General features: G+C 43.9%; 1 protein-coding gene across 3 annotated transcripts in view; it reads right to left on the minus strand.

Annotated features, from left to right (window-relative positions):
* Positions 1-22,629, minus strand: part of lrp4 (low density lipoprotein receptor-related protein 4) — a 118,662-nt gene extending 96,033 nt beyond the window's left edge. For 2 of the 3 annotated variants that reach the window (XM_067572624.1, XM_067572537.1), the window contains exon 1: positions 22,264-22,628. In XM_067572624.1, coding sequence (XP_067428725.1) covers positions 22,264-22,324 — 61 coding nt within the window. In that variant the 5' untranslated portion in view covers positions 22,325-22,628. Of the gene's footprint in view, positions 1-22,263 lie in introns of all 3 variants that reach the window. The other variant, XM_067572705.1, reaches the window with a different exon arrangement.
* Between the last annotated feature and the right edge of the window lie 1,121 nt (positions 22,630-23,750).

Consider the following 23,750-nt stretch of genomic DNA (forward strand, 5'->3'; position numbering starts at 1 on the left):
ACTCGGATCTATAGCGTGTGTGTGTATGTGTGTTTATGTGGGAGGGGGTTTGGCTAAAGTCAGATGTGACACTGTGCGAGCCAAAGCACAGATCTGTCACGGCTGTCATTGTTGCTTAGCAATGAGGCGAATAGAAGGAGAGAGAGTGAAGAAAGAAGTGAGCAGGAGAAAAAAAAAAAAAAGCTAGAAACAGTGGGAAGAGAGCAGAGGATAGTTAGAGGAGAGAAAACCATGAAAGATCAGTAAAGAACAGAAGCGGAGAGCAAGAAAAGAGAGCCGGTTCCACGTGTTCCCTCATCTCTACATGCAAACAAACCCGCGTTCATGTGTCTTCATGCACGTGCAGCGCACATCCACGCATGTGTTTTTGTGTGTAAGCTGACCATCATGATGGGTTTTTTCGATTTTATCAAGCGACATAAAAAAGCTGCTTGGTCATCCGATTTATGGCTGCCTCAACCCAACCGTGACCTCTCAACCCCACGTCCACTGACCTGGAAGTTACGTCCATTCGCGGCAGCCATTTCCTGACTCTATAAAAGGAGGCGGCGGAACTGAAGGAGACTGAGGGTGAAAATGGAGGGGCAGAATCATTAACTACCAGCACAATGACCACAACTGTGTCCGAGTCCGGCCCAGCATTTTGAAGAGGTCAAACTCTAAAGATCTGAGTGCCCTGCAGCCGGCAGCACACTGAGTCTTCACAGCTAAGGGAGAAAAACAGGCCTCTGACAGGACTACAGGCGGAGGCGAAGAAAGTCTATAAACAGCTGGCCGTGCTCACAAACAACAAAGGGGGAAGCTGCCAGGGGCGCTCTTTGGTTTTCCAACAAGTTAAAAAACGGAGCCAAATTGGACCAGGCGCTGCTGTGAAAAGTATGTATGATAATTCTGGTATATCAGATGTCCGAATTTAAACAAATAGGAAAAACAGAACACGCTGGACGCATGTCAAGGTCTTGATCCTCAGCTACCATCAACAGAATGTTTCTCCACCCCCCCCCCCCCCCCCCCGCCCTCCGCTCGCTGTGCCTCAGCTATCAGTCTTCACAGCTCCACGGCTCGGCATCCAGCCTCAGGGCCCATGAGTTAAGGCCAGACTAGAGACGGAGGCTCTTGTCTGGGCATGACAGACCGGCGTGCTGGTCCTGGCTTGGAGCAATCTAGAACTTGACGTCCGTCTGAGCGGCAATCTTCGGCACAGTCAAGGTTACATTAAGGACTAGATAGCCAGACTCCACAGAGGAAAGGAGAGTCTGGCAAACTTCCAGTTCTCTTCCTTCCAGTGCCAACCGCTCCTAAAACCTGAGCCACATTCTATCTAAAGTCCGGCATGGCAGATAACATTCATACTATGCTATCCCAATGTCCCTACAAGGGTTATACACAAAGGACGGCTGTTTAGCAATAGTTCAGATAAGCAGAGTCAACAGTGTGATACGGAGATGGGTGTGTGTGATGGATAAGGAAGCAATGAAGTGCCTGGGTGGGAGATATGGGGAGAGAGACACAGAGTGAGTTTAGATTCACGGGTGAGACATTACTCTTCCCTTTTCCTTTACCTTTCGTTTTTTTTTCTCATTCCTCTTGGAGTTTGATGTCCCATCATCTCTCCGCAGCCGCCACTACTTGACTCAGCCATCACTGAGCTGCAGCCATAAAGCTGTATTTAGTCTTGTGAGGTAGAGGGTGACGGCGGTACGGCAAAAAACGCCAGTCCTCCCATTCATTTGATTGTGGGTAGTGCATTTAGGCTGCAGGGAGAGAGTTAATCCAGAGTCAACTTTTGGAGAAACAAGCAACCCCAACGTCACCAATGCGCTGGCCAATCACAGATGGCAATCAGACCAATCAGAGCTGTAAAAACTCTGAGCAGGAGGAGGGGAGGACATTTCTCTTCATTTGATAACGTTAAAAGTAAAGTTAGGCTTTGCTGTCGACTTCCCGACTCATTTTAAAAAAGATGAGAGGAAAAAAAGGGTTAGGGTAAAGCGGTGGGCGGAGTGAGTGGTAGCGAGAAAGCCGGTGAATCAGATTAATAAAACATTATTTTCTGACTGTCTCACAGCGGTTACATTCTAGAGCACAAACACGCCCACACACACACATTGCCTGATTTGGTCTGAATACAGCCTCGGCCTTCAAAAGTTACACTGTGGGGTACGCCAGAGCCGATGTGCACCTCCTCAAAAACTGCACACCAACCAAGACTGTAAGATTTGTAATTGGTCAGCTTGACTACTTGTTTTAGAAGTGAATAGCGTTTGCATTTCTGAAACGTTTCTACAAATGGACAAAAAAATATGATCTTACTTTCTGGTCTCACACACTGCAGCCTCACGTATGAGACACTGGGAAGTTGCATCTCTCTCCTCCTCACTTAGAAATGGCAGATTCTTGAACCTTGCATCTAAGGCTCTATGCAAGACTTGTTGCACGTCCACATATCGCTGTTCGAGCTCCCTGGCTATAGTCTGTTTCATCTCTATTACTAAAGTGGAGTCCTTCCTCTGAGATACTGAAATACTCCACCAATTTAGCTTTAAGTGGTGCAATGACAAACACAGCAGGCTTATCTTCCTCACACATGATAGCCCAGTCTTCAAGCTGCAGTGATGTCACTTTCATTGCACATCATTTGCGCCTTTCTTTAGTTTTCTGTCCAGGAGTGAAGCACACACACTGCAGCTCGTTGCTCTAAAAACCACTCCAACATGTTTCACTCAAGTGCCGTCTTGACGGAGGCGGCTCCGGAGTACGCGGTAGCTCACGGAAACCATCGTCCTCGACAACACTGTAAAGGTGTCTTGTCTTTGCAAATGAAATATGAAATGGCAGCTGTGATACTCATCGCTCTTTAAGAGTTCAGTTTTTGCAGAAAAAAGTCGGTCAGCAGGCATCTGACACGTTGAGGCTAACGTTAGCGCTAACGCAGGGGGACAATGCCGTGTTTCTTTTTTTTAGGTGCCCGGCCAGGTTTATCATGTTTTTCCTGAGTATTTTATCTCAAAAAATTTTTTCTGTTGTCTTTTCTCTGGAATACAAAATATTTCCATACTGTTGATTTATTCCCGAGAGGGGAGTACATATCCTGGTCTTTTTCTTGGCTGCTTGCCATTATCTGCCTGGTGCTGGGGCCACTAGCGATGTTTTAAAAGGAGGTGCACTTGGACGGAAATGGTGACAAAGATGTGCCACGGGAATTTCAAAATAAAGGAGTAACGATAGGGATTGATGTTTTCACTTTGCATCGATGATACTGGATAACTGAATTGATACGTCGATCCAGATTGATGGATCGTTACATCCCTAGTCGGAACGTCTCTATGACAAGAAGCTCTCAGCAGACTTAATCAGTTACATGTTGACAATTCAGTTTCCTCTTTTGAAGCCCACACAGCGAGATATAGATGCGCACGTAGAGCCAAAAATGGTATGAGTATATTTAGCATCACATCCTTTTGATGTTCTCTCCCCCTCTCCTCCCTCTGCCTGTATCTCTCTCTCTCTCTCTCTCTCACTCTCTCTCTCCCTTTCTGGTGCTGTAGCTTTGCAGATAAGAAGTGTTTCTCTCTCTCCCAGAGGAATGGAAATATCTGTAAGGACATTGTACACGCAGTAAACAGGGCACAACACCATTAAGCCGTCCATGACTCAGCGCTGTCACAGAGATCCTGAGCTGCTGCTGCTATTCACTTTTAACAGGAGTAGAGCAATTTTCAGTACAAGCATGATCAATGAAGTAGTAGCTTTCATGTGAAAATAAGCCCACTCAACCTTCCCCCCAAAGAGAACAGTTTCAGCACTCCTCTTTGTTTTGTGGTGTTCTTGCTATTCCATGACGCCTTTCTGAAGCGTGGTCAGCCCATCTTCTGAAAAATGAATAGCTTAAAAGGTCAAACCAAGGCACTCGAAACACTAATGCATTGATGGAAGAAGCGTTGACGTGTGCGATGGCGTTGAAAACTGCAGCTTCTCTACAATTCGTATCCTTTCTCTATCTATTCTCAACCTTCACGTATGAATCTTCTCTAACCCAATTGAGGGCTTTTCAAAATAAAGACCTAATGAATGAAATAATGACCTTCTGAACTATTTAGTCAGGTTCTCCACTACATTTCAACAGACCAGAAAGCAACACAGCGGAGATGCTTGTTGTCTTTTGAACGAGAGGGGTGGGATCATGATTTTTTTTCTTTACTGGAAACAAGTCAATGTCTCGCTCTTACTATGCTATCATTGCAATCACTACTAGTATTGTTCTCTTTGAGACACATAAAAAGCATTGCTGAATGCAACATGTTCAGGCCCCTTCTGTGAGACTTTTTCAAAAGTGCTTCAGGGAAATCGAGAAAAACCATAAACTTAAGTAGCGGATGAGGTAGATCGAGGAAAAGAATGGGTGCGCAGAAAGTCACAAATTACAACACTTTGTCAAAGAATAAGCGGTTGACCGTTGAGTTATATAACCGCGGCAGTGTATCAGAGGGAGGAATTAGAATTTTCATTTAACTCTTTCCAAGAACAAATGGGGAGACAGAAAAATAAGAAATACAGCTGTTTTTTTTTCCCTTTTTACTAGAAATACTGTCTTTTTTCACATTACCATAGTGTTTTTCCATGTTTTCCAACCTTCTGGGGCAGTTTCAATTCATTTAACTACAGCATGAAAAAAATCAACTTGCAGAGACTTGAAACATTCTGGAGTTACCTAATCCACCACAGTGACCAACATCTCTTCATTTATTTGCCAGCACTATATAATCACAGCGTGGTAATGCAATTATGAGCATGTATACAACTGGGAAGGACTTTACAGAATAATTTCTCAGATTTGTATACAGAAAGTAATAATTTTATTTTCTTCTTTGAAACTTGGGAGTTCATGTCCTTTGTGTGATGTTGCACATTTTAAGTGGATCTGAATGAATTAGGATAATTCAGAAGTGCATCATGTGTTTGTCTTGAGCTGTGTCAGCAGTGGTTGCGTCTGGGAGTGACTGGGGTTTTAGCTAGTCTGTCGCTGCAGTGAATAGTGGCTCTGTTGCAGAACGGCGAGCCCTGAGCTGTCTGACTGATCAGGAACACGAGGTCAGCACTTGATGTTCCCTGGACATTGTCTCAGCTTTATCTCCGAGCTTCCTGCCGTCATGTGACTCACCGCCGAGAGTGGCTCGGTGCTCTCTTCTGGGGCTGGCGTCTTTGTGGGGTCGCCGGTGTAAAAACTAATTATGTGAAGGAGGAAACTAGAGTTTACATTGTCATGTGACGTGCTATTGGGAATCTCTCGGATTTCTTTTTAGGGACTGCCATCCTTATGGGCCTCAGATGTAAAATTATAATTATGTGAATGGAAAAATACAGTCTATGCAGGCAAGCCAGACTCTTTTTTTTTTAAGGTGGTTTTCATTTCAGGCAAGGTGGTGCATTGGAATCCATTGTCAACAGACTGTTCTCTGCTTAAGGATCAAACTAGGATCTTATCATAGTCATTTGTGACAAACAAAAGATACACTTCTGGGTGGAGAATCAGTAGGAGTGTAGTTATCATGTGCCAAAATATCATAAGACCAGTCCAGGATATTTCAAATGCATATCAACTGAGAATCACTCCAAAAGCCACAGCTTATCTCATCATTCTTCAGGCTAAACACCCACCCTAATTCCAGCTGGTCCCATCTGACCACACCTTTATACTATGCGTTGGACTAACAGCTGCAAAGAAAGCTGATATCAAAGAATTAACTCCCTTTTACACTGGACCAGATGAAGGACATGACACACCCTAGTTGCTCAACAAAGAAACTTCTCCAGAAGGTGGATGACAGGTACATCATCCACCCGTTATCCTGACCGTCATCCCCTCCCTAAACCGAGGTCAGAGGCAGTTCAAGGGTAAGGGGAGCGTTTGTTTGCATTCCAGGACTGCTTCTATGCTGCTTAAGTGGTCAGACGGTCAGTGTTTGTGAGTCCTGGAGGCGCATAACCTCTGCGTCCTCCTCTGAAGGGCAACAGGTCATCTGATGCAAGGGCGGGGGGGGGAGGGTTAGCGTGGGGAAGGGGTGACGGTGTGGCGCTAGCGAACGAGCACGCTCCTCAACCAAGAATAGCTGTCCAAAAAACCCCTGAGGCAGGAGGAGGAGGAGGAGGAGGAGGAGGCTGACACCCTACACCTGAGTGAGACGGAGTAGAGGGTTTAAGGGTGGGGAGGGGGGGGCGTAATTACAGTAACTGGAGGGCAAGTGAGACACTGGAATGGCGGGTTGGGTTCTGATAGCTGATTCCATTTTGGATCTGGTTCCCAGTCGGTTAAAATTTGTTGAGCTTAAAGTCTTAACGAATCTTCAATCATTATGGTCTGGCCTCTTTCTCACTATCCAACAGTAATTAACACAACATCCAGGTAGCAATTTAGCTAATACACGTAATATAACTGGGAACATTTTAGTAATAAGGATTTATATGTCAGTCTTTTCAGTTTCACTTCTTAAACTTTTGTTTCTTTAAAGTGGTAAAAGCTAAACCTGATGGTGTTCTTAAAGATTCTGATTTTATATTGGAGTCAGATTTGATCAACTTCTATTAGCTGTAACGATTAGGCAGACACAAAAGCCACAAACACATCCTGCAAATCCCAACTTTGTTCTCCAGACAGTCTAAAAAACAACACCAACAGACTAACTTTTAATCAGTTTATCAGATAAGCAGAGGTAATAAAACCATATCACCCACACTAATCTAAATTAGTAGTAAGTGTATTACCAGATATTTACAGCACCTCTTAGTTCAATGACAGCAGAGCAGCCAACAGCGGGAAACAAAGCCTTGAATGTAGTGCAATGCTTGTTGGACTCGGGCACATGGAGTCTCCCAGGCCTCCCTCATAAATCAATGTTATCCGGCTGAAGGTGGGGAAGGAAGAGTGCCAACACTAAATCCAATTATAAAACGGGCTGGCACCGCTCAGCCATATACCGGTGTCTACCTGAACCCCCTGGAGTGACAGCAGAGCTGAGGCTTCCAGCTTCAGCTGTGGAAGCAGAGGAAGAAAATCAGCACAGAAAAGATGTGAATGTTTGGGAGTGCATGTATGTATGTGTTATAATCAACAGTGTTAGTTGAGTGGTTCCTGGTTGAAGTGTGTGTATATATTTTTGTGGCAAGCTGCCAGAGACACATATCTGAGCGGGAGCACTATGGGCGCCAGGCGCCAGCTGAACCTTTTTTATTTCGGCCCGCTGCTACGACCGCATGGCAACTTGACTGCACCCTGGCACCTGTCTCACATACATACACACGACCGCGACATGAAAGCACACATGACGGAGGGAAATGCATGTACTGTAGCGCTGACGAGACTCACATTTAAGCTGTGACACCTGTCAGGGATTTACCATGAACGAATGTGTAAGACGGAAGCACCTCTTATATCCTGAAGCCGAAAGCTGTGACCTTTCCTTCGCTGATCTAAAACTAAAACTCATCTCTCTCCTTGGACAGCGGTGGTGATGTACAGTTCGTCTTCAGAGGAATGAGCTCTGATTTACAGCGAGCAGACCATACATTCACTGAGCTGGTAAGAAAGCCCAGCCACTCCTGAGCCTCAGCATGACCCTAAATGCTGGTCTAAACATGGGACATAAAATTAATGCTTCAACATTGAGTGGGAGGGCATGCGGAAGAGTAAAAAAACCTTGAAATATGCTTTTAGAGCTTTGTGTGCCGTTCTCTTCAGCGAGCAAGAGCAGCATCCCTATTAAATGAGCAATTTTCCGAAGCGATGGTGTTTTATAAAAGCTGCTCTAAAGTGCGTCCCTGCCTCCCTGCTGTCTGCCAAGGTTACGGTTATCAATCGAGGCGGCTGTGGTTCAGGAGGTAGGTCGGCGGTTAGATTCCCGGCTCCTCCAGTCCACATGTTGAAGTATCCTTGGGCGAGATAACTCCTCCTGATGAACAGGCATGGCAGCTATCAGCCTATGAATGTGTGTGTGTGAATGGTTGAATGTGGCTTGCGGTGTAAAAGCGCTTTGAGTGGTTGAAAGCCTAGAAAGGTGCTATATAAATACAGTCCATTAACCATTTGCAGTCAACATCTAAATTAGCCTGCAGGAGGACAGGCAGTCAGAGAGGCCATTGACTGACATTGTCAGTGTTTGTAAGTGTGCTCTAACTGCTGGTTTATGTATAGCATACACAGGAGAGTGGTGTGTAAATCAAGCTCTGCAGGGCAGTCGGTATATATTGACCTTAGAACTTAGACTGAACCTTACAGAGGGCCACAGACCCCGGGTCACCCCTATCTGGCAATTACCAATGTTTACCAGAGTAAACAGGCTGATAAAAATCACGAGGCCGAATCCTCAGACAGCGACATATCTCATTAGGCTTGGACCTTATTTGCACCTGACAATATCATGAATGTTACATGCAAGTAATGTGTAAATCTGATGTTTGCAGCAGGCATTCAAATACCTCTTCAATATGCATTCTTTGCTCACCAAAACCTAAACTCTCACACACAAAATTCACTTACATCTTGCTTGCTATGAGTTAATTTTCTGGCAACCCTTGCTTCCTGTCCAATTTGCTTTTCCTGGTTGAATTCATAAATTTGATTGTATATTCACCTATAAATGCCTGTGCATGGTTTTTATTTGGATTATCAGACGTTCAGTGGATTTACACCACTTTAAAAACGTACAAGTTTTAAAACGCATAAGCAACTGAAAAGTCAGTTTTTCATTTCTAACTGTAGTAAACAGTTCGGTCCTCATGGAAATTAAGCTGCATATAAATGAAACTGAAGCCATCAGACTACCACGGACAGTGAAAGAGTGAAAATGAAACAGTTTGGACACTGACCAGAGGCTTTCAATAGCCCAGTCCAACCCCTCCGTCCCCCAGCATGCTGCTACAGCCTACAGGGCTGGGTCCAGGCCTGGCTCTGATTTAACGGTGCCCCAGATTTCCTCTCCCTCCCAGGCTAACACCTGGACAGGATCTGTAAGCAGCACCAGTCTGCCAGGGCCTGGACAAAAACATCCCTGCCTGCTCTATCCCCAATTGCCTCATAACGTAGGAAGCAAGCAACACACTCAGCATCTGCCACCAATGCAAATCTATAAGACAGCCTTTGGGCTGCCTGGCGCACTAGATTTCTGTCTTGGTCCAATCTGAGCATGAAGGGGGAAAACAGCATAAATACATTTTTGGCTGATTGTTGTTGATACCACAGTGCAGCGTTTGACATGTTCCATATGACTTCTAGAAGTTTAACTTCAACTCGGGTCAAACCTCTGCTACCAAACTATGCCTTCTCTCCTTTAATCAGACAAAAACACACACACACATACTTTACGGATTAGCTTTAGGAAAACCACCCGAGGCCCCAGCTTGTTACTGACCAGCCTGACGATGCAGGGGGTCTATCCTCAGCTCTCAAAAAAAAATAAAAAATAAAAAAAATTATCTCCATATGAGCTTGCGGTGTCTCTGCCATGTGTGACAGTGATAGAAAGTGGACACTCAAGGTCACATCAAAAAAAAAATCACAAAAAGAAGTGGAACAAGCCTCTGAGAGAAACCATTTTTGGGCCATGACTGTGATTTGGAGCGAGCTCTTAAATAAATGTGGGCTAAATGCGAACGAGGACGATGGACTTCGCCCAACATAGATGGATTCGTCTCTTGATGGCCGATACAATCGCTTAAGTAGGTGCTTCTCAGAATAGAAGCCCCGTAGATCAACCACCTAGCAGCAAAAGTGGAAAATCATGCTGACCCAATTAGCGCCGACTCTCAGCAGAATATCGTCGAGGCCCGTTTCAGTTCACTTCAGTCCAGACGGATGGTTCCCCTGGTTCTGGTGGAGAGTCTTGTTGTTGTTGTTGTTGTTGTTATTATTATCTTCCTCTAGTTTTAGCCTCAAGGCATAAAAGACTAATTCCGGCCCCTGAGAGTGGCTGCTACATGCACCCTCAGGCAAAGTCACAGTAACATTGTTTCACTCATTATTCATCCTCTTTTCCTTTCTTTTCCCTTTCCTTCCTTCCACTAACTCTACTGCTTCCTGATCATTTTTAAAAGACTTTTGAAAAATCCCATCACTTTTATGCTGGCATTCAACTATTAAACAAACACATTCAAAAGTAAGAGACACTGGGAGATTATATATTCTCAGTTTTGCAGAATTTTATCCTTCAGTTTAGTGAAGATTTGTTTTCTGGGTTTGATTTTTTACAGCATACTGTGCGTGCGATACTGTTTAGCATCTGACATATTTCCTTGAGCACAGCATTACAGTTACAACACACAGAGATATCATAATGGCAGAAATCCAAGATTTCTATCAACACAAAATCTAATCAATTAATCCTGCAATTATCTGTGCAACAAACAGGAAGTACAGCGTGTCTTTGAGGAGATTGAAAGTTCAAAAGACTCTCAGTCTTGCAGACATTACTTATGTTTACACTGACGTTTGAAATTGACCCTGGTTGTAATCACGGTCCTCCGTTTGAGACCGTTTGTGCATGTGATGATGACAGGGAAATCCAAGGTAAATCAGACATCCGAGTTCAAACTTGCAAATAAACAACACCAAACAATACAGCCATTGTTTGTGAGACAGGATTCCAGCGCTGCGAGACTGATGTGGTTGTCTGGCAAGAAGAGGACAGATACGTTTCACTCTGAGTGCAGCAACAGTGAGCGTGAGTGTTGTAAAGCACAAAGATTCTCACAGTTTTGCTATTGATTAATCTTACTATCTTTTTTTTTATTTAATCAATTTATGATTTAGCATATAAATAATTCCTGTCTTACCGATGTCTTAAAAGCATCAAGCAAAAGAAGTATTCAATTTAAACGTTCATATTTGAGAAGTGATCGATTGATTGTTGCAGCACCGGTCTACTCATTGAACTATTCTTTCACTCTTTTCATATTCTATTTATTTCCACGTCTCTGTTCTGTTTCCCAATTCAATGCACAGTAGTAAAAAAAAAATCACAATACTGTCTGCTCTTCTTATAATAAACTCTTGTCATAAAACAATCGTGGCCTCTTTTACGGCACCGGCTCCCGATCGCCGCGCCGTTAAACGGTCGACTCAGCCAGCCATGGGCCTTATCAGGGCACTGCTGAGCTCAGTTCTATTCTGAAGGTCCTGTTATGAAACACAAGAGTGGGAGTTGTAGTATTATACATAGCTGCCTGTGTAGGCCAACTCTTTAATCAGTCACTGTAATTGCCGGGATGGACTTTGAACCACAGACATATTTGTCTCCACTTTTCATCCATGGCTAAACAACTGAGGGGAGGGAGGCAGCAGAGTGCTAGAGGCCTGGCCGTGTACTGCTGCTGCTGCTGCTCCTGCTCCTGCTCCTGCCCCCCCCCCCCCCCGGCCCCCGCGAGCAGCCATGCATGGAGGAGCGACGGAGGGGTCACAAACAGAAGAAAGAGTTTTGGCTAAGGGTGGGACGGAGAAAGGAGAGAAAAAGGAATAGAGGGGGTGGAGCGGCTCAGAAAAGAGAAGAAGAAGAAGGGAGAGTAGAGGCGGTTGAACGGAGAGGACATGATGGTACACAAGTCCCCGGTGGCAGATTGAGTGCTTTGAGGAGCCCAAACAAGGCTGTCCTCTGAATACTAAGACCTTTCATAGAGGCAACACTGCTACAGAGACGCAAACTCCAAAGCCTCCTCCTTTGAGGCCCCTGCGATATATAGGGCTTTCAACCGCTTGTGCAAGAGTAGGTCTAATTGGAAGTCGAGGCGATACAAGGAGGGGGGGGTGGGGGGGGGTTAGGGAGGCGGGAGCGGAGTGGCTAAGGAGAAGAAGAGAGGCGAGGAGGGGTGCTTGATTTAAGAGGCCATTGTTTTAACAAGTACATTCTGCCTCCCCCTCCTTTCTCCTCATGGCCTCCCCTTCAGATGCCCACACTCCACAGAGTCAAAAGGCGGCGTTTAGCCCCTGTGAACGGCGAGGGGCTGGGCTTGTTTTGACACTTTGTCCTCCTTGGCTTCTGTGAAAAGGCCTCCGCTTCTATGGGCCACTCGAGTTCATTAGGGAGTGCAGCGCTTTCAGTCGCGTCCCCATTCCAGCTCCAGGCCTCAATGGGGCCTCCAAAGCCCCTTCACTTGTTTGTTTAATAAAGACCCTCACCACCTCCACAACTAGCACCTCAATTTCCCCTCATCACAGGCCTGGTTGAGTTAGTGCCTGCAGGGTAAGGGTCCATTGAAAGAAAATGGTAGAAGTAGAAAGAGTAGGGGAAAGAATGTAAAGGAGCTGGCAGGCATACGGTGGAGAATGATGTGGGAGTTAACTTATTTTTTTTCCCCCCCTCCTCAAGGAAGCGTTACACAGGTACAGTGTTTAACTGCATCGACAACTAGCTGCGAGGCAACCGCACTCTCTCAGGTCAAGCATTGTGTGTGTGTGTGTGTGTATGTTTGTGTCTGTGTCCAGAGTCAAGTTTCGGCTCTCACACTTTCAGGTGACATCACTGTGCGTCAGTATCGAGCGGACAAAAGTGAGAGATGTCACTTTAGAAGGGCAAAGGAGCTCTGAGATTATACGAGGCCCGGGGAAGTCTCAGCTGCCGCCGTGCGTACCCGAGCTACGCTCTGAGATAATTCCTGTGAGAAAGTAAAAGTCAGGTGATTGTACACCCCCCAGTTCTGTTAACTTACAGTGTTTAATTTTATGTATATTGTGTTGAATCTGTGTTGCTTCTTGTAGGTGTAGTGCTGAAAAGATCAACCGACATAAATCAATAGTTGAGTATATTTCTGCATCTATGTAATAAATACCAAAAGCTATTATCCATCCTCTCTTGTATCTTCACAGACATTGCAGCCTTTGAAGTTTGGTGTAACATTAAAAGCGAGTTTCTATGAATGTGTCAGAGATTTCTTTGGACGTGTTTTTAATTCCACAGGCGTTGCGGCGTGCCTCCTACTGGTTTCAATGGCTAGAAGGACATCAGATACTTAGCAGGTGCTTCCATGCATGTGTAGAGTCACTGGGAGGTGCGGGGAGGGAAAGGCGACACCGATACACCACATGTTCATACTGTAAGCGGCGTGATCGAGAAGTCACTCGAGTCTGCTCAGCTGTTTTTCCCTGCAGAGCCGAATGATACACCAACCTCGACTAAAAGTGAGCTTCGGTGGACACTAATGAACTTTTCTCAGTCCTCGGCGATCGACAGCTAATCAGGTTTCCTTCCTGGTTTAGCAATCAGTGTGATTCAGTTTCACAGTTCTGTATTCTGCTTGCGATATGAAAAGAGATGTTAATAAGCACCGTTCAAAGCTTTATCTGCGAGGTTATTCCATCACAAGAGCGAAACACCTCCAGATGAAGATGAAGAGAACACCTGCATATCATCTTTAGAGCCGCTGATAAGATCGGAGATGATCCAAGCTTGGTTTATTTCAAATATACTGCACTACATGCAGGTGAACTGAAAGATGGTTGTTTTGTTTTGGACTGATTTTACCAACAAAAGGAGTGGATTTGTTTATAATAAACAGGGTCCTTAGTAAAAAAAAAGGGAGGTGCTGCTGATTAAACTACAGATGAGCCGACAGTGAGTCCAACAAAGTTATTAAAACAGTAAACCTGCAGAAATATTTTAATATTTAAGCCATAAATTCCTAATTTTTACTTAACAAAAGCTGAAAATAATGACTTGTGTACACTACACAGCGAATGTAAGGCATCAACACAAAAGGAAGTTACTACAGCTGACTATAGATACATCAGGCCTTTAAATGATATCTACTTTCATATCTCCTGAAGTCACATGCCCGCACGTAATTGTATTTCCTGTCCATTCCGGGTCGTGAAGAGATCCTTTCTTAATGTGATTACAATGTAAGAGACGCGGACCGAAATTCAGTCTTTAGTTTGTGGAAAAAAAAAAAATAATGCATTTTAAAGTTCAGCTGAAGCTAAGCGGTGTGACTTAGTCGAATCGATTGGGTAACTTCCAAAGTTCCTGTGTTTTTAGTACAATTTTTCCTCTCTCTCTGTTCTGCAATCCATTCACCACAGCTCAGCGAGCGAACACTGTCCAGGGAAACAACAAAAAAAAGGGAATTATGCAATAAGGAGGACGCTTTGGAAGATATTCATTTGATATAACTAGGTCAGACAGACGAAGCCACATCTAAGCTTCGGTTGAACTTTAAGGATTATGAATTTTGTCTTCCGTCGCTTACGATTACAATCACGTGTCAGCATCTCACCGCAACCTGTATGGACAGAAGGAACAATTACAACCGATACCTCCTTTCAATATGGGAATGCCTTAAGACTTGAAAAATGTTAAGCTCCACTTTATGTTCATTACGTTGCTCACAGTGTGAACTAACATACATGATTTAACACTCGCCGCTATGTGTTGGTGAAAATGTGTGTGTTGAGGTAAGTGTGTGTGTGTGTGTGTGTGGGGTCTCAGTCCAATCATATCACACTCTAATCTTATCTGAAGCTTGAGATGGAAGCTGTGAGTGTGTGTGTGTGTGTGTGTGTGTGTGTGTTCATGAACATATGCCTAAGCAGGCCGTGTGTGCATGCTGGCATGTTGAGGGGAAATGAGGAGCCTCTTCATTCAGGCACCTTTTGGGAGGTGATCTCTGAGACAGCTGCAGGACCCCCATCTGCAGGACCCCCACTGGTGAACAGAGAGGGTGGGCAGCACAGTTAAAAGATGGTCGACCATGAGCTGCCTTTATGGTGCTGAGCGAGGGGGAGGGGCAGAGATATAATCAGTAAAAACAGAAAAAGAAGGAAAAACAACCCCGCTAGAGAAAAAAGGCAGCTATGTGGCAAAAACCTTAAAAAAAATATATATCTGGAAAAGATCTAGTGAAAAAGGACACAAATGGTCGTGTAGCTCTGAGCTGAGATTTTCCTCTGAGAAATCTGTCGGAGTATCAGATAATCACCTCCTGTAGACTTGAAAGGTGGTTCGGAAAAGGTTACTCCTGCAGCTGGAGTCGGCTTGGATTCGCGTCGGTTAACGGATTCCGTTGGTGACCCGGAGTCACGGCCAAAAAACAATTATAAAATCATGCCATCGCCTTCTCATAATGCAGAGGCTCCACCTAAAGTAAGCATATTTTGCAATATTTAAGTAAAGCAGCAATTATTTGGAACATATGGACCAACAGGAAGTTAATTAGTTATGCTGGAGGAGCGTTATGACGAGCTTAGTCGGATGTTTTAATACTTTTTTTTGCCATGATAATAACTGACTCGGAGCAGAACTTTTCAGAGTAACTTTTGAAGCTTACAGGCAGTGAGTATTTAATACTCAAAACACAGATTTTTCAAAGCCAAATACTAATGGAAAGGAAGAAAGAGTGTGTGTGTGTGTGTGTTCTCTGTAACCACAGTTTGTGAAATGAAGAAGAATCTCATTCTGGCACCAATTAACAGAAAGACAGAAAGAGTCTCGTCTCCCTGCTTCTTCCATGAGGCAGCATAGAGAACTTGCTGGGTTTTTGGTTTTTTTTTGTGAGCTGCCATGCGATGTAGTAGAAAGCATGTATCGGTCTATGACCTCGGTGTAGTGAATGAGGCCATGTCCAGTTAGTAAAGTAGCCTGTCTGTCTCTGTAGTTATTTATATCCTGAACTCTCACCCCATCTGTTTTCTGTCTACTGTCTACATAGAGGGGAGAGGACAAAGGCATAAACAGCTAACCATGAAAGCAGCTTTGGCAGATTGTTTTTTTTTTTTTTTAGGTTTTCAGAGAAATATATCTTTAAAAAAGGATAAAGTTGGAGTCTTTCATATTTTTCTTATTGCCAAGAAATCCCATTAAAAGACAAAAAAAACAGCAAAGTGCGAGTCCGTCTTGAATACTTTCCAATTTCCCTACCCTGTCTGTAGCACTCAGCTGCCCATTTGTTCCTACAGGAGAGACGTAAGTACATTAATAAAAAAGACTGGCTAAAACAGCTGGGTGCTGCAGTTTTTTTAGCAAACATTAGTCAAACAGGACAACATTGTGCACTGCTTGGGGACTATTTTCAGCCCCAGACTCTCCACATCACTGTAAACGAGGGCACGCCCTCAGCGATCTTCAAGATTGAATAAAGATTGAATGAATAAATGAATGAAAAAGATTAAAAACACATTTGGTGAGTATTTACAGCAGAACGAGTCACATACTTGGGTTCTGTATTTTCATGGGATTTATTGACGAAGAAAAAAAAAAAATATAGAACATCACCGCGTTTCCAACTTTTCAATCTTAACAAATCAAAAACATCCTGTAAAAATCTTGATCAGTAATGTCAAGACGTCACTACAGCTGTTGTCACCGGTTGTAAATCTTCCTCCACAGGGATGTCAATGATTAACTGCCGTCTATTCAAAAATAAAACTTTCAACTGGCCATTCATTTCCCGAGAGCGATTGGACACCCCCCTCCTGAAAAGTGACAATGGGATAACTGTCCTGCGCTGAAAAATTGTTCAGATGTTTCTGTCGCACAGTGACAAAAGTCATCTCTAAACCATATGTTTGTGCGTGTGGCCCACTGCGCAGTTTAACCCATTAGACACGCTGAAAAATATGGCTGCGTGAATTCCCCCCGTCGCCCCTCGGTGAAGACTGGAGCCATACAGACACTGGCATTAGACAAATGTCTTTCTTTTTGTCTGAGAAAAAGAGGATCCCAAGATGTCTTGGTTACTGAGACAACACAGGAAGAATAAGTGGCTTATTTTTAATGCATGGCTGAAACCACAGCCGGGGACGTAAAGAGGACTTGTAATGCAACAATCTGCCGAAGCCTCCATCATTTCACACTGATGTCTTCTTCCACGTTTACCAGAATTACATTAACATCCCGGCAGATGCTTTTTCCCCCAGAGTCGAATCGAGAGAGGAGCGAAGCCACTGAGGAATTAAGTTACTATGGATTTGTACAAGTGTGTGTCCTTCAAAATGTCTTTGTGTCCCCCCCCCACCCCCCCTCCCTCCTCCTGTGGTTGCGCTCAGACAGCGAGTCTCCAGCCCTGCTTATCTTTCTGTCCTCTACAGCAGACCCCCGCTGAGACAGAGAACCAGAGTTTATTACAGCCTCCAATAATCTGCAACCCCCAAGGAACTCAGATTCATACTACATGGCCTAAAAAAACCTACTAACGTCCCTTTCGATACCAAACCTCTACGGTGATGTGGCCTGAATTTCATATCGCAAAAGATTTAAATGACAGTACCAATATCACAGTACGCTACCAGCTCTACTGGTGATGTCATTTGACAAACGTGTACTCCGGGTGGCTGCTGTGTTACCTGAGCTTTCACACTCGGATTCTGAGAGACTCAACTGACAAAAAATGACAGGAATTTGTCCTGGACAATAGCTGGAATGAATGGCTGTTTTAAAATGCTGGTGTGACCCAGTCTTCATCCAATAAAACCAGTATAACACAATTAAAGCCTTGACAAAAATTTCTACCAGTGTGTAATTTCTGTTGTTACACCGCCACCCGTTTCTCTCTCTCTGCACCGAGAGGGCAGCCAGCGGTTGACTTTATTTGTTTGCTCGTGTGCTCTTTAAGCTGACATCTGTGACATATGTTAGCGCGGTCGACATAATTGAAACTGGCCCCGGGGCGGTGGCATCGTGTTCTGAAATCAGAAACGACCCCAAAGACGAGGGCCTCGGGGGTCCCCCTCGCACAGGAGGCCCGGCCTCGCAGGGAGGGAGGGAGGGAGAGAGAGAGAGAGAGAGAGAGCCAGGTGATTTATAGGAAGGTGGAGGAACATGAGGAGAAGAGAGGAGAGGAGTGGGGGGTGTGGGAGGGGGGGTAGGAGCTGAGGTCTGACATTTATCCATATGAGACTGTTTGAGAGGGGAGGGGGGGAATCAAGTAATCATAGGTTACCTCCACTGCTACCTTGGAGGTGCAATTCCATCCCTTCAGCAGAGACACACACAAAGCACAGTGGGGGTATCAGGTGGCCCACTCTGCCTTCCCCCCGGTGAAAGCAAAAGCCTGGCTGACACCAACCTAACCAGCTAGACCAGGGAGGGCACACACACACACACACACACACACACACACACACACACACATTCATTCAAGCTACAAAAAAAATCACATACACTCATCCAACACAGCAGCCCCAGTCTCACATCCCATTAATGAAAGCTTCACCCTTCTCCTCTTCCTCTGGCCGCTGAAGAGGTTCAGCCTCGACAAGAGAGAGTGTCACCGGAGTGGACGTTGAGCGCGGCGCGCCAAAACAATCAAACCCTGCCAGGAGTAAAGACAAAGGAGTCATCTTTCATAGACCTGAGCCGTGACCACATCCTCAAAAACAACCTTTTCCCCCCGTCGGAGAGAGAGAGAGAGAGAGGGAGTTTCGTCGCCTGCAGAGTGGAACCCGTACCAAAAACAACTTGTGGCGGGCAATAAATCTGTCTGTAGGTCTGAGTTATACGGAAATATCAAGATTGCAACACCATTAATACCAAAGCAATTACTCGGCAAACACTTAATCAAATGTGTTGTTGGAGCTATTTTGCGAGACAAAGTCATAAATTTACATTCTGATGCTCGCTGGGTACGCAAAAAAAAAAAAAACACGCCTGCAGGCTCTGTGAAAAAGGCCACTGGTGAGAGCGTGAGTCGGTCCGGAATGAGGAGGGCGATGTCTGAGGGGACTAATCAATCGGACAAGGGGGGGTTCGGGCGGGCAGGGGAGGGCACGGAGGCCGCTGACGACCTGGACCGCGGAGGAGGAGGGTAGCGGAGCGAACGCACCCAAACCCCTCCATCTCTACCCTCACCTCTCGCTGTCTTACATGATCTGCACGCTGGAAACTGATTGAAGCCATTTGTCAAGCAAAAAAATGCACCTGCTGCTTTCAGCTTCTCAAACGCTGCTTTTCTCTGTTTTATTGTCATTATAAACTTTGTACCTTTGGACTGTTAGCTGCACAAAAACAAGCAATTTGAAGATGCAGTCTTGGAATCTGGGAAACTGCAATGGAGATTTGTTGCAGCCCACATCTTTTCCTCGTATTATACCGTCATCATCCCCATCCTTTTCTTCTTCTTCTTCTCCTCCTTCTTTGTTTGGCTACAGCAGCTAAAACCAACCAATTGCACTCAAGCAAGGAGATTTTGGACGGATGCCCAGCTGTCAGATCCGTACAGCAGCACCGTCTCAGTTTAGTCATTTTTTTGCAGAAGCATCATCATGCAAGTTAGATATTTATATCCCACCCCCCCATTCAATTATAACTATATATATATATATATCCGTCAATGCTGCTTTATTGTAATGTGATTTGATATCTGATATGCAGTGGAACACAGCAGAGGCTCTGAGTCAGTCCAATCAATACTTGATCAGTAAATGAAGAGGGTCCAGGGGGGGGAAATGTAGGAGTGGGTGAGGGGTTGTCCTGTCCCAGAGCACATCATTAAACTGTATAACACACTCTCCAACACGCCATTAGTCCGACTCAGCCCATTACTACAAGGCCACTAGACTTAGCTGAGGAAGCATCTTGACCTCACACACATGTCGGAGACTGTCTCTCTCTCTCTCTCTCTCTCTCTCTCTCTAACACACACACACACACACACACAACAGGCGGAGTAATAAATCGCAGCCTTGGGTCATCCACCGTCAGCCGGGACAGACAGCTGGCCTTTGTGATGCCATTTATTGTACAAAGCTCACAAATTACATCCTTTACACTTTATTCATCTTTATGAATCTATAATGTACCGTAAATCTTCTAATACAAGAGGGCTGAAATGTCAGTGACCAACATATATATATATATATATATATATATATATCTCTTTGCCAGTATTTGTCTGCAATATGATTAAGGTTTTCCACTGGAATTCCATTTTTGCTTTGAACATTTTATTTAGTCAATTAATTACAAATAAGATATATTTATCTACGCTGGGTTTTTCATGTATCCTGGAGTTTCCCAACCACTGGATAGCTGTGGTATAAGACCCTGTCTTTAAGAGCCACTAGCCCTAAAATAATGTCATTAGTGCGAGTCTGACTGTCAGTGTCACATGAGGGTTTAACTGCTATTTCAGAGGCTTTTCCACCCTGACGAAAATAAAACTCTTGAGGGGGGAAAATGTTATATTTGGAATTCCTGGCATGAAAAAGCTCAAATTTTAAAAGATCCTGAATTGCAGATTGCAGAATGAAATACCATCTACCAGCAACTTCTGCCCCCAAAGAGGCTTTTCATAAGCAGCATCGGTATATCTATATGTTGTGTGCCACAATGGAAACACACACACAATGACTTGTTTAAGACGTGATACAGAACCCAGCAGACTTAATTGCTTTATGACAGAACAAGTCCATAATCAAACAAGCGCAACCCCAGATAAGACGAGGGGGGAGGCGGGACAAAACATTGATAACTACATCAGTAAGGATAAAAGTTCCAACTATAAATAGGATGTGGATCATCCGGGGAGGCTTTTGTTTTCAATTGGATATTGAATCTTATCTGGCTGACATTTCGGTGACAGCCTCCTGGTGACATTTACGACTCGTCACAATTACTGCAACCTCCTTTTGAGGTCTAACCAGCCAATTACAGATGTAATTTTTGTTATCCTGTCGGGTACATCTTTTCAAGTCATGTAAGGAGGCATGGCATGTGTGTGTGTGTGTGTGACTATGTGTGTACGAATGACGGTAAGCCCGGTGTGTGTGTTTGTGTGTGTGTGTTAAGAAATAGCTTCAGTAGGGTCCTTGCATTCCAGCGGCTGTTCTAACATGTTGTAAATACAAGGTGTTAGAGAAAACATAGGAAGGGGGTGGTGGAAATCACTCAGACCTATTACAAGAGCTGCTGGGGGTGGGAGGGAGAGTGGGGAGGGACACAGGATGTAGGTTATCACAGATAAACAACCCAGTTCACCTGCAATTAGAGCAGAGAGAGCAGCGTGCCCGATTTTCTTTTTCTCTTTTTTTTTTTTTTGAATGGAAAATAAGGGCTGCATCCTCTGACAGTGCCTGTCATGTGCAGGACGAATCTGTTGTTTTCAATCAGCGGATCACTTTCACAATAGAGGAAAGCAAAAAGTGAGCTTTTAAGCAACTGTACGCTGAACTTTGTATCTGCATATAATCCACTGACTGGGGCTGGACGATTCATCCAAATTTTGTAAAAATCGCAATATGGTGCAATATTTTTTAAAAGTGCAACGTGTGTCAAAATACCGTTTTAAATTAAATATTGTTGTGCTGCAGAGATACACATCATATTCTACAGACTTAAGAAAACATCTTTGTTTGGTACACATCCCTGCAAAAATCACACCATAATCATTTTTATATGTTTTTCAATGAAAATGAGAATAATGATATAAAAAAATATCATTCACTCTAATCATATCACAACTGCAGTATAGGTCAAAATAATCAAAATTTCATTCAGCTCTACCACCGAAGCACACAAAATCCATCCCAGCTTCACTTCACATCTTATATCTCATTCTCAGCCAGTGTTTTCCAATTGATGTAAGATTCAAGGTTTTATTCCCACATCAGCCAAAACTGATGAGAGTCTGGCTCAAAGAAGAACACAGACAGGACACCAGGACACCTCTCATACTGTAGTACATCCAGCCTAGACTGCATTTAACACCAAAAAACACTTCCATAAACACATATAATCACAGATCAATACACAACTCCATTTACTGCCTTTATACACCCAACAGCACATACCTGGCATGCGAGATATATCAGGTACATAATGCAAAAGACATCAAAAGTACAGAACATAATGAGGGTCAAAAGTGAATTTATAAACTTAAAAGCAACACTTTCACAATTTCAATCAACAAACACAAGATAAACTGCTGCAAAACTGAAAGCTCGGACCACCGCTTCAAGACTTACAAAAGCATGCTGTCAAACAAGATTTTTTTTTTTTTTAAAGAATAAACAATGAACACAAGCATATTTTCCACTACAGTTTCTATTTTAACCACCTAAATTACGCTTCCTGAACACAACGGGGGGAAACTTGGCTGCTGAGTTTAGATGTATGAATTCACAGATCTGATAAGGAGGGAATTTAAAAAAAAAAAAAAAAAAAAAAAAAAAAAGCACTACTACCAAAACATTAGCGGTGTAAAAATACCTCCGTTCTCCTCTTCCAAAAAACGCACTCATATGCAGTTTCAAGTCCACTTTGCAGTGTTGTTAAATAGGCATTTTCTTACCTGGACTCTGGCTGAGCAGCAAAGTTATCAGGGCGCCCCACAGCACCGCGGCCAGCTGCATCTTGGAACCCCGCTTTTCTCTCTCTTCTCCGGGCTTCCCTTCCCTTTCCCTTTTCCTTCTTCTTCTTCTCCTTCTCCTCCTCACTGTTAAATATCAACGGGCTTCTGTTACAAGAAGACGCTCCGGTTTTTCACGCTAACCTCATACCATGACTGACTTTGTAGCCCCTTTTCTCTCCCCGACCTCCTCCGCCTCCTCCTCTTGTGTGCGATAACGCGACAAAACCGGGATTAAAAAGTTAACTCAGAGGGGGAACAGCTCGGTTACGGTCTCCAACATGTTGTGCTCCAGTTCTCGACGCCGTAGTTACCAAAAGGAGCTGTGGGTTGTACCAAACTCAAGCTAAGGGGGAGCTAGCTGAATCTATCGCGGTATATTTCAGCTAACACGGGCTTTAACAGGCGACAAAGACCAATTGTCATCATGAGATTAATATTTAAATATAAAACTATTTAAATATCTTCCTATTTTCTTGTTTTTCCCTTTTTATTTTTCCTCATCCCTCTCTGTGCTACCCTATCCCGCAACAAATCGGCCCGTCCACAGTCTCTACTCTCGTTGTGTCATTTCTTAAATTACAACGTCTTTGTAAAAGAGATTGGTGGTCAGAAAATCAAATGATAAATTCAGACAGCATCTGGAGGCATGAGTTAGCTGTTAGTGCCCTTCCTCTCATCTTCTCTCTCACAGAAAAAAAGTTATTTTTCCGCACCCAATCTACCTTTTTTTTCTAATACAATGTGGACTAGAGAAGAAGGAGAAGGAGAAGAAGAAGGGGGGGAACGCATCTCACTTAAGTCAATGGAGGTAAATGACAGAGCAGTGGTTTCCACAGTAGGGTATAATGACCATGAGATGAGGTTATTACACAGTCATTATTCAGTACCACAAATCTACAAGGCGTTACTGGAGAGACATTATGGTTATATTGAAATGTAATTAAGTCCAAAAAGGTCACTGTGGACACATGTTTTTTTTCCCCAAGGGATGATATAGTTACACCACAAGTTTATACGTGTAGTTGAGTCCGAAAAGTTGAACTCATTAAGATCTACTGTATGATACACAAGCAGTAAAACCCTAAGAATATTTTACTGATACATCAGATATAAAAACCACAAGCACAATAAAATCACTACACTTCCATGGTCACATTATAGTGATATCAGACCAGAGGTTCAAAGTACCCCTCTGCTCAAAAATGTGCTTTTCTTCTTGTTCTGACAGTTGAATGTTTTAGCTTCACTGTGCAGAATGATGTGTGTGCACAGTTTGACACTGGAAAGCTGTTTTCACAGTCATCTGCACAAACACTGAGAACAGACTTTTCATTGAGGTAGGAGACATGTTGTGTCCAACAGTTCAACTTCTAAATTGAAATATATTTGCATATTAATAGATTCTGGAATTTTTAATGAGTGAGAAG

This window comes from Thunnus thynnus, chromosome 1 (assembly GCF_963924715.1).
Source record: "Thunnus thynnus chromosome 1, fThuThy2.1, whole genome shotgun sequence".
Taxonomy (NCBI): domain Eukaryota; kingdom Metazoa; phylum Chordata; class Actinopteri; order Scombriformes; family Scombridae; genus Thunnus; species Thunnus thynnus.